The sequence below is a fragment of the Pogoniulus pusillus genome, chromosome 17 (genome assembly GCF_015220805.1).
Source record: "Pogoniulus pusillus isolate bPogPus1 chromosome 17, bPogPus1.pri, whole genome shotgun sequence".
Taxonomy (NCBI): domain Eukaryota; kingdom Metazoa; phylum Chordata; class Aves; order Piciformes; family Lybiidae; genus Pogoniulus; species Pogoniulus pusillus.
The window spans coordinates 18,926,412-18,937,211 of NC_087280.1; the positions used below are offsets into that span (position 1 = coordinate 18,926,412).

The following is a 10,800-nucleotide window of genomic DNA, read 5'->3' on the forward strand; positions in this document are numbered from 1 at the left end:
CCTTTCAGTACTTGAAAGGGGGCCATGAGAGAGATGAGGAAAGAGGTTTTAGTAGGGCCTGTTGCAATAACACAAGAAACAATGGGCTTAGACTAAAAGAGGAGAAATTTAGAGTAGATATAAGGAGAAATGTTTTTCACTGAGAATAGTGAAACATGGCCATAGGTTACCCAGAGAGATGGTAGATGTCCCCATCCCTGGAAGCATTCAAGGCCAGATTGGATGGGACTTTGAACAACTTGCTCTAGTTGAAGATGTCCCTGCTAGATGGCCTTTTAAAGGTCTCTTCCAACTCAAACCCATCTAGGATTCTATCTTTAGTGGGTCACATGCTTCATTCCTACTTGCCCTGTTATGTAGAAATTAAAACACAATGTAATTCAATATTGTCAGCTCCAGTCTGATCTATGGCAACCACCATAAAAACAGACAAGCCTTACTCTGCTCTGATTTCTTAGATCCCCGTTGACATGTGCAATGCTATGTTTTGGAACAAAATTAATGAGAAGAAAAATTGAAAATTTTGCTTATATAACTTTTTTTTGGGCCAGTATTCAGGATTTAATACTATTAATGTTGCTCAAGATTTCTGCAATCATGAACGTTCCAGAAAAGGTTTCTGTAACCCTGAGGTCAGAATTTTAGATTTCACAAGGTTATGTGGCTGCATCTAGTGGCAGCACAGCTAAACTGCAGCATTGTTTGCTGCAGCTGATCTTAATACAGAGACATAGAGATGCACATACACTTCTGCCTGCATATATGCTTAGGGCTGTAAAAATCAAGATCTTTGGGTGTTGAACATATATTTCTGCCTGCATGCATACATAGAATCATAGAATCAACCAGGTTGGAAGAGACCTCCAAGATCATCCAGTCCAACCTATCCCCCAGCCCTGTCCAGTCAACTAGACCATGGCACTAAGTGCCTCATCCAGGCTTTTCTTGAACACCTCCAGAGATGGCTACTCCACCACCTCCCTGGGCAGCCCATTCCAATGGCAAATCATTCTCTCTGGGAAGAATTTCCTCCTAACATCCAGCCTTTATCTCCCCCGGCACAACTTGAGACTGTGGCCGTTTGTTCTGTTGCTGGTTGCCTGAGAGAAGAGACCAACACCCACCTAGCTACAGCCTTCCTTCAGGTAGTTGTAGACAGCAATGAGGTCTGCCATGAACCTCCTCTTCTCCTGGCTAAACAGCCCCAGCTCCTTCAGCCTCTCTTCACAGGGCTGAGTTCCAGGCCCCTCACCAGCTTTGTTGCCCTTCTCTGGACACATTCCAGGGCTGTAAAAATCAAGCATTTTGTCACACATTGCTGTGATTATCCATTCTGAATTAATTCTTCTTGTTTGAAAAATGGAGAGATTTATTAACAGCAAAAAGTCACAGGAACACAGTGACAATTCTCTTCTGGGAGCAGAAATCATTTAACTACTTTGGTACTAGGTGCTAAATAGACGAAGAAGTAAAGTAAGCTGTTTTGAAGTAGTTTAGTCATATATATGAAGCATGGAAATGTGAACTAATGCCAAAAAAACCAGACTGCACAAGAATTAGAATCAATTTCAAATGATTGCTCATAATCCTCTACCTGAATTCATCAGAGTATCTGTATTTTCTGCAAGGCAGGAAGAGATAACTTGTTTTCTGGGTGTGAGAGATGAATAGATGATCAATTTAGCAGAACACTCAGGCTAATAAAGACCCAGAGGCATTTAGTTTATAGTGAAGTTGTTCATGTTAGTCTTTTGTGGTGGTGTCACTGGGCACCCTGGTTTGGTTAATTGAGAAAGACAAGAGCTATTTTAGGCTGTGTTTCTTAAGTGAAAATTCTCATGGAAGTCTGCTAACATTTTTTACCTTTTACCTCTTCTGGGACAAAATTATTCACCCCATTTCTCCAGAGGCTGAAGAAGGTTCTCAGATGGGGAATGCTGAGAGCAATAAGCCCAGAGAACCAGCTGTGGACCAGGTGAATAAGGTAAAGTGATTAATTTGCTATTTTGTGACTTTCACTGGTGACCTTTTTCCTTTTTAGGCATCGATGAGGTTTAAATATGAGACCATCACAGACAACTGTAGCTGATTTTGTTTTACTGCACACAAATTTATGAAGACAATATTTATACATACACAAATAATTGGTTTGTGTAACTCATTTGTATAGCTACAGTTGTTCGAGAGGTTAAAGACTGCAGGATAGTTTTTGCTTAATGTTTTAGTATGATCCTGACTGAGATGAGGGAACTGTAACCAAGCTGGCATAGAACAAATTCAAAGGTTTACCTATGCAGTAACTTTCTCAACAGAACTGTGGCTTTTCTTGCGCCTCTACAGGGGCTGGAGTGTGACACCTTTAGAATGAGTAAACCAAGATCTTTATGGTTCTAACTTTTCATCCCTCTACTCAGCTGCAGATCTGACTATACTTAGCTTTTTTGCAGGGTGGAGGCCTAAAACAGGCCAAGAGGTTTGATGTAGCCTAAATCTAGTTAGGGATATGTGAATCTGAGAAAACAAATCACAGTAATGAAGATTTTTCAAGTAACAAAGGGAGAGACGAGTGGAAGCAAAACAAAGAGCTGTAGGGGTTGTTTCCCCAGCGCATTTGGGTTGCCACACAATTAAATCAGTTTGTTTTCTTCAGACATAGGTCTCCTGGGGAAGCTGTGACAGGACTGGCCCCTGTGGTGCACGCTCTTGCGTTATGTGCTGTGGTCATGGCTGCAGAGCCCACCCAGCCAGATCAAGGCTCTGTATACTCCCAGTTTTCTTTATGCTGACACTTCTGGGAACTCGGGCGGAGCAGCGGGAAAGAAGCTGTTCTATACAAACAATGCAGCTCCGTTTCTTGCCTTGTATGCTTATGGTGGCCTTGATTGACAGAAGCATTTTCTGTTAGGATCAAGCCACTGGTTATGTTGTTTGCTTGTAATTTGGTGTTCCCTCTGTCTTGGTTCTTATTTCAGGGGATTGAATACATTCATGGTGTTGGGAAAGTGGCAAGAGATGCTGCAGAAAAAAAAGGTGACACAGCAGCAGCACAGACTCTGAACTCACCGTGTCCTGAACAAGAGGACTTAGAATATGGTGCAGGCAACACTCAGCAATGCAAAGGATTCAGAAAAAGAGCAGGCCCTGGGGGCTCAGTGGGAGATAAGGCTGCCAAACAAGTTAGAATGATACCATAACTGTACATTCAAAACCAAGCAAAATCTCAGTGTGGTCTTAAAAACTGTGACTGTTCATAACTTGTAATACTGGAGACATCCATCTTGTGTTTTGTTTTAAATAAAGCTTTTGTTTCCTAATTGGTCTTTTCTTTTTCTTCTCAGCAAGCAATTAAGTCGTAGTTGAGCATAGTTATTTCCCTGCTCTGAAAAGATTTTATTGGATTGCATGAGATGTCCAAAAGGGAATAATTGGAGAGCTTGTAGATACTGATGTATGAAGAGATTTCTATGGAAACCACATCCTGCATTATGGAAGAGTGATACTGCAACACGCCTTGGTATCAGAATGACAGCTGTAACCTTCCTTTCAAAGAGAACAATTGATCATGAATTGCTTTCATTTGAGTTTTTCTAGCAGAAAAATCTGCCTTAAACCCTGTGGTGGACAGGCTGACATATAAACTCCATTAACACAGAAGTTTGATACTGAGAAGAAGAGTGAACAAGCTACAGGCTTTAAACAGCTTTTAAATTCAGGCACTGTGATCATGCTGTGTGCAAATTTGGGGTGTAGAACTTTGTGTAGATTACATATTGCATGTTTTATTTTCTGTAGGCTCTTTCCTAATGTTTTGCATTTAATTAGCTTGGGTGTATAACAGATTTCACTAGATTGTTCCTTATATGGTTTGGTAAAGAAATTTTGTTATTTCACCACAGGCTAGTCCTGTATTAGATGTTGGTTTTGGTTTGTTTTTTTTGAAGTGGAGAATTTTTAAAGCTGTAATTTTGTATTAATGATAACAGGTGATACACTGTAGGGCAGAGGAGACTTTGCAAGGAGGAAGGCTCAGCAGCGAACAGCAGCAGTCTTGGTGAATCTGAAGAGATCCAGCAGCCTGTAATCCTTAAGTGGATACCTTGGAACAAGGAGAGGTAGCTATTTCTTTTCAGAAATGAATCCAGCATTTCCAAGGAGACAGTTCTGTGGGCAGGCATTATAGGTACACTGTAGGGATGTATATTTCCCCCTCTGTTTGGCATAATGGTTCACATGTAGCCCTGTCACCCTCGTTTTGTTTAAGGTTGTGATTTAGCATAGCATTTACTCGTGTATCCAAGTAACTCCTCCCCTGTTGAGCTGCTCAGTAAACCATATGCCTGAGACACATTGAAGTCAGACCTTTCTAGGCATCTCTTTTAAATAACAAAAAGAAAAAAAAAAGAAAAAGCTATAATTGGAACTTGCAAGATTTTGCCAAGAGAATTAGAACACGGAATCGTGTGCCAGCCTTAATCATGTTGCTATGGTTCTCTTGTCTCAAAGAGAATGCGTTTAGGACTAACTTTATAATCAGTTATCTTCAGGTTGTTGTTTAATCAAGTCACAATGGGAAAGCTGGGAACTGTGTGTTCTGTTCAAGTCTTACTTTAAAAAAAAACCACAATATTTATGAATAGTTGTAATACCAGCAGCTCCTAAGTATGACAGAAAGTGATTGTATCTCTCCTCAGGAAAGCTGATTCCTGAGCTGCAGCAGTCTAGCAAACTAGCCTTATGTCTAGTTTCCTCATAACAGCCTGCTTTGTGATTGTCAGGGTAAGGTAAACTGGAGTTGTTCCAGCAAGTGGAAACTATTAAGTAGTTTAATCTGATTTAAGTCTTTCAGCAAATTTTTATCTAAGAAGGCCTCAGAAAACTCTGCATGTCTTTGTGTTGGAATAAAAAAGGTGGATAGGTACTGTGTGTGCAGTGGGCAGATACCCAGTTTGATTAAATTGATTCTATATCTGGGCACACTTTGTGTCAGAGGGAAAACCAGCTATTTTTCCATATCCTCAGACTACATTTCTGTTTCACCTCTCTATTATCCAGCAAACCACTGGCTGCATTAACAGCCACTTTATGTGCTGTTCTCATAGAAAAGTTGCTTCTTTCCTCTTCCTCTATATAAGAATTGTTCGACTATGTTTAGCTTTTTGGTTTCTAGGTAATGCTTTTTCATCAAAAATGCTCGTGATAGCAACTGGGCATATTCTAGAAGTAAGCCAAGGTACAGACAAGGTGGTGTTGGCAGATGGCTTGGTACTTCTAATCAAAAAAAAGTGATCACATCATGCTTCTAATCAGAACTTGTGACAATTTTTTTACATTCAGTTCGTCTGCCCTACCTGTCACATGAAACACACTGAGCAGAAACAGTGGAATAAGAGGATACAATCATTTGCCCATGATAAATATCCAGTGAAGAGCCAGAACCAGAAGTTCTGAGGTCCTGCTTAATACTATTAAACTCCTGGGCTACATATTGCAGGAAGACACAAGTTCACTCTCTATTAGTTCAGAAATGCTGACTTACAGCATTAGTCTGAACAGTGATTTATTTTCTTTTTATTTGTTGTTGTTGTTTTTATATTAGTGCTTTAAAGTAGGTAATTAATTTTGAAGCTTGAACCTCCAGCTCATTCTTGGCAGCCTGAAGTGCTGCTTATATGAGATCACAAGAATCCTGAGAGGATCTGAAGCAGAAACAGATCCATATCTTCACTGTCCTAATAGAACATAATCTAAAAAACCCTACCCAACAGCACAGACTTTTTTTGTCTCACAGTGGAAGATCTTTTATGTAAAAGAAATCTGCATTTACTCAAGGATAAGATGGTTTCAGACTGCTGGAAAAGTTGGCAAAAGCTTGAAAGAGCATTCCAATTTCTGAAGAGAAGTTTTTAAAGCCTTTGATTTAATCTCTGAATCTCCACTCTGGTGGCTGTGGCTCGATGCAATGGTGTTTCTGCTCAGGAGACAAGGAGGTGAGTGTGTGTGCATGAGAGATGGTAGACCTGCTGAAAGGAAATCTGTACCTATTGTTCTCATAAGCACAGACACTGAAGTCTGGCCTACCAGCAAGATGTTAGACATCAGCATTAGTGCTAGCAGTGATCTGGGTGTGTGCCAACTGAAGAAAATATTTGAATTGCTCTCAAGACAAGTAAACATATGGATTTTAAGACAAGAAACTTCATTACATTAATCTGTCATGATGTTTCACATGTAATGTAAGCCAGACAATTTCATGCTTGGTTGCTGTATCACAAGCTATTGGTTTTGGTTAAAACAACTCGTGTTTTAGAAAGATTGTTTTGATTTGACAGTTTTGCTTTTCAGATGTTGGGCAGTGGGAAATCTGCCACATTCATTGGCAAGTTGTTCTGAAGTTCTGTGTTTACAATTGCACCCACTTTTTTTAGTCTGAATTAATTTTGTTCTAGTCTCCTGTGATGGGTTTTGCTTTTCTGTTTAATGCTGAGCTATTGCTCTGGTACAGTCAACGTTCTTTCAGTGGGGGGGATAAATACCTTGTGGTCCATCCCAACATCAGTGAACAGCACTGTTTTTTGGATCTGTCTCAGTGAGGCAGATTTTCCTGACCTTGATTTACTGTTCTTGTCCTTTCAGAGATTTTCTCTTGTCCACATTCCTCTAAGAATGGAACATCATCAGGGATTCAGTTGCAGTTACAATCACACTGATCATTACAGGTTAGCTGCTATGACCTGTGGTTGTAAATCATCACAGGATGCTTGTGGGCATCTTAATGGTGAACACACACTGTAAAACTCAAACGACATGGAGCAATTGATTGATATCTGGTTTAATGTGTTGTCTTTAATGGCCGCAATGGTTTCAGGGTACTATTGAAAATGTTGATCCAGCGTCATCTTTACGATTTCCACGAGATGGCACCATTACATAGCTGAACGTTGTCGTCATCTCCTGGATACTTGGGGCTGTGCCCGGCTTTTAAATACATCCCTGGCTGGTTTGACTTCTTCGGTGAAAGGTTACTGGTTAGCTGGCTTCTTCAGAGAAAGGTTACCAATTCACTGAAAGGAGGATGAGGATGTGGTAAAGCTTGTCTTGTGTTTGCCGTTCAGTCTCATTGCATCTGTGCAGTTTCTCTCCAGTGGGCCCTGGCTTGATTTTTTTTTTCAAGTATTTGTGAGGCCAAGTTGAAACCATAGAATTGCACAAAGTGCAAACTGCACCCAGATTGCTTCTTCATGCTCATGCTCTCTTGTCTCATCAGGAATCCTGGGTGAGGTTTTTCCACATTTCACAGCTTGCCAGTGTCATATGATTCTGTTGCAATTGTTCAACAGATAACTTGAGCATCTAATTTTCCATTTCTGTCCCTTCCCTGCCTATTACATACTTTGCTTCAGAGTACTCCTGTGGGCGTTTTTTGACTCTTTTTTATGTACTGTAATATACCCTTAGTATTCTCAGCATCAGAAAAGCAAAGGTGATCTATACTTGGCATTGAAGCTGAGCTTCTTCCATTGCTACTGTGTTTTATATGTGACCATTCCAAAGGAGAGAAGAGCACATTAAGTATGCAGGTGATTTAAGGATCTAATTTTTACTTTAAAGTTTTTTTTAATGCTCAATGTTTCATTTATAAATGAAATGCTTAATGTTTCATTCATAAAATAAGACTTCATTGCAAAGATAAAGTTGTACGTTAAAGGGAACTCTTCAGCCTAGTCAAAGATTGTGATGCAAACATTTCAAAGAAGTAATCACAGTATCACAGTATCACCAAGGTTGGAAGAGACCTCACAGATCATCAAGTCCAACCCTTTACCACAGTGCCCAAGGCTAGACCATGGCACCAAGTGCCACATCCAACCTTGCCTTGAACTGCCCCAGGGATGACGACTCCACCACCTCCCCAGGCAGCCCATTCCAGTGCCCAATGACTCTCTCAGTGAAGAACTTTCTCCTCACCTCGAGCCGAAATTTCCCCTGGCGCAGCCTGAGGCTGTGTCCTCTTGTTCTGGAGCTGGCCACCTGAGAGAAGAGAGCAACCTCCTCCTGGCCACAACCACCCCTCAGGTAGTTGTAGACAGTAATAAGGTCACCCCTGAGCCTCCTCTTCTCCAGGCTAAACAACCCCAGCTCCCTCAGCCTCACCTCGTAGGGCTTGTGCTCGAGGCCTCTCCCCAGCCTCGTCGCCCTTCTCTGGACACGCTCAAGCATCTCAGTGTCCTTCCTAAACTGGGGGGCCCAGAACTGAACACAGTACTCGAGGTGTGGTCTGACCAGTGCAGAGTACAGGGGCAGAATGACCTCCCTGCTCCTGCTGACCACACCATTCCTGATGCAATGACAGTAATTGTCTGTACTGTCACTTGTTCTTTGAAAGCCCAATGATAACTCTGGTTTTGGGGTGGTTTCCCAGTTCTCCAAGCCTGCAGTATCACACTCCATGATTTGTGTGACACAATACATCTGTCTGCTAAATGATAGGAGCTCTGTGCAACTCTTGGAAGTTATGACATAAGTAATTTGGGCCAGTATCCTTCCCTTTATCTTTGTGATGACTTCAATGCATTGTGGAATGAGTTTGGACACTCATAGACAGGTCTTGGAGTATCTACTAGAAGGCACATTATGAAACTTCTGATGTCTTCTTTCTACTATGGTACTTAGGGAAAATTTGTAGAAGTTTAGAAGTACAAATCAAACATTTCTAAATAACCAATTTTCTTTTGTATTAATTGATTACAAGAAGTGAGCCATCCAAAAGGCTGCTTATAAGTAGAAGGCAAAGTAGGAGTAACAGCTAACTTGTCTGAACTCATTAGTTTGAAAACCAGACTAACTTGGCACCTTTGCATTGACTGTGTCCAAAACAAAGGCTCAGTGATATCCTTAGAGCTGAGTGCTTAGCTGACATAATTGGGGTTGATTCTGAGTGACCAGTGTTCATATAGAAAGCCTTAGCAGGTCAGTAAAGCACAAGAGGTGATTTGGAATCATTTAGAGGTGTTCAAATCCTCATTTTAGTGAAGAAGGGAACAGTCTAAACCTCAGTACTGAACAGTCTAAACCTTAGTACCCAGTTAGAGTCTTAACATTTGCATGTCAAGGCTTTTCCAGAAAAAGACAAAATTAACATGTCCAAATAGAACTTCTGATTTGTTCAATTTATGGCTTGACTGCATAAACAAAGAATGTATCCAGCTATGGTTGTTTGGTATTAGCACAGGGCTCCCTTTATGTATTCCTTGTTACAGGTGAGCATGCAGTAAAATTTAAGTCCACAGGAGACAAAATTATGAGTTTGTAGTTAGCCTGCTTTTCACTTTGTTTCCTCTTGCAATCTAACTTGATGGTAAAATCTCCACTTAATCTTCTGTATTTGTCTTGGGCTTTATCTTTGCTTTATTGATTTTTTTCGCTCTTGAAGTCTGGGCTTTGTTTTTTTGTTTTGTTGTTTGTTTGTGGTAGGGTTTTTTTTTGTTGTTGTTGTTTTTTTTTGTAGTGCATTTTAAAAAAAAATCTTTTTTGTTTTAGGTTAAACTGAAGGCTTCATTTTAAGGAGATCAAGAAACTCTGTCTGAAAGAATTCTTAAATTCTTTTCTCCCAGCCATCTGACACTTAGAAGTTTCAGCCACTTAGAATTTTTTTTTTCATTTGTCTTTATTTCTCAAGGAGGAGATCAGAGGTTGATGAGTACATTTGGGGATGTTAGTATTCATTCACCAGCATCTGATTTGTAAATTAATAGCTCACCCTCTCTGGACTTTGTTATAGGTCAGTGATTGTGAGAGAAGAAACACTTCAGAGCTACATGTGCCCTCTGGTCAACAGGAATGGTCTTGGCTTAACAGCATTAATTTCATGCTGCTTTTAAAAGATACAGATGTGCAGCACAACTTCAACCCTCCTACCTGAAAACAATAATTCTGTCTCAGCTTTCTGCAAGAAGTGGGGAGGGAGAAGAGAAAAAGCCTTCCTGAAAGGATTAGTTTGGCTGACTAATTGTCTGAGTTTCTCCTCGCTTGGCATGTCCCCTCTCCTCCAAGCCTTTGATAAGTGTCTTAACTAAGATGGCATTTTAGGTAAATGCTGCCTTCAAGCCCAGTGATATAAAAGAGCCTTCTGATTTCCCCACTCTTTCCAGATCTTGGGGCTGGTTCAATCTTTTAAAAATCTATTTCTCTTGTGCTGCATGCAGAGCCCATCTGCTGTCATACAGACTGAAATGCTGCTTTTATCCTTGTTTGCGTAGAAGGTTGGTGGGTAAATCAATTGGAGTGAAAGACGTATTGTCCCTCTTTGCTCTATGTCACAAGCACAAATATCTTTCTTTTAAAGTGTCTCTTGGTAGAAGCCAAAGCCTTTGGCACAAGCCACCTCTGCTAGTTTGACCTCTTTTGTGCATGTGGAATGGAAGAACAGCTCTGAGAAGCACAGAACAAAACCAGTAAAATAGCAAGAGAAAAGGTCAAGAAGGGGTCTTGCTCCCTGTAGACATCAGAAGTTTCTGCAAGATGATATTTAGCATGTCCTGCCCGAACAGTTAAGGCATCAAAGACACCAGGACTTCGATATGTAATATCCTTGTGAGCTGTCAAACAGATAGCAAAGCACACTGCTCTGCCATGCTGGGGATGGGAGGGAGGGACCTCAGGTCTTTCTACTCACCGAGACCAAGAGCTTCAGAGAGCCTTTGGCTTCCAACAGATGCATGTACCATGCTGTGCTCTGTCCTTGCCTGGCTTTTGACTTGCAGGCCTAAGCTTACGGAGTGTGCTGCAGTCCTGCAGAGGAAC

At 40.9% G+C, this 10,800-nt stretch overlaps 1 protein-coding gene across 1 annotated transcript in view; it reads left to right on the forward strand.

The window, feature by feature from the left end:
- LOC135183151 (protein FAM169B-like) overlaps positions 1-3,314 on the forward strand; it is a 43,239-nt gene extending 39,925 nt beyond the window's left edge. Inside the window, exons 8-9 of the mRNA XM_064158032.1 lie at positions 1,908-1,984; positions 2,973-3,314. Of these exons, the coding sequence (XP_064014102.1) occupies positions 1,908-1,984; positions 2,973-3,194 (299 nt within the window). The 3' untranslated portion in view covers positions 3,195-3,314. The remainder of the gene's footprint in view (positions 1-1,907; positions 1,985-2,972) is intronic.
- The last annotated feature ends 7,486 nt before the right edge of the window (positions 3,315-10,800 follow it).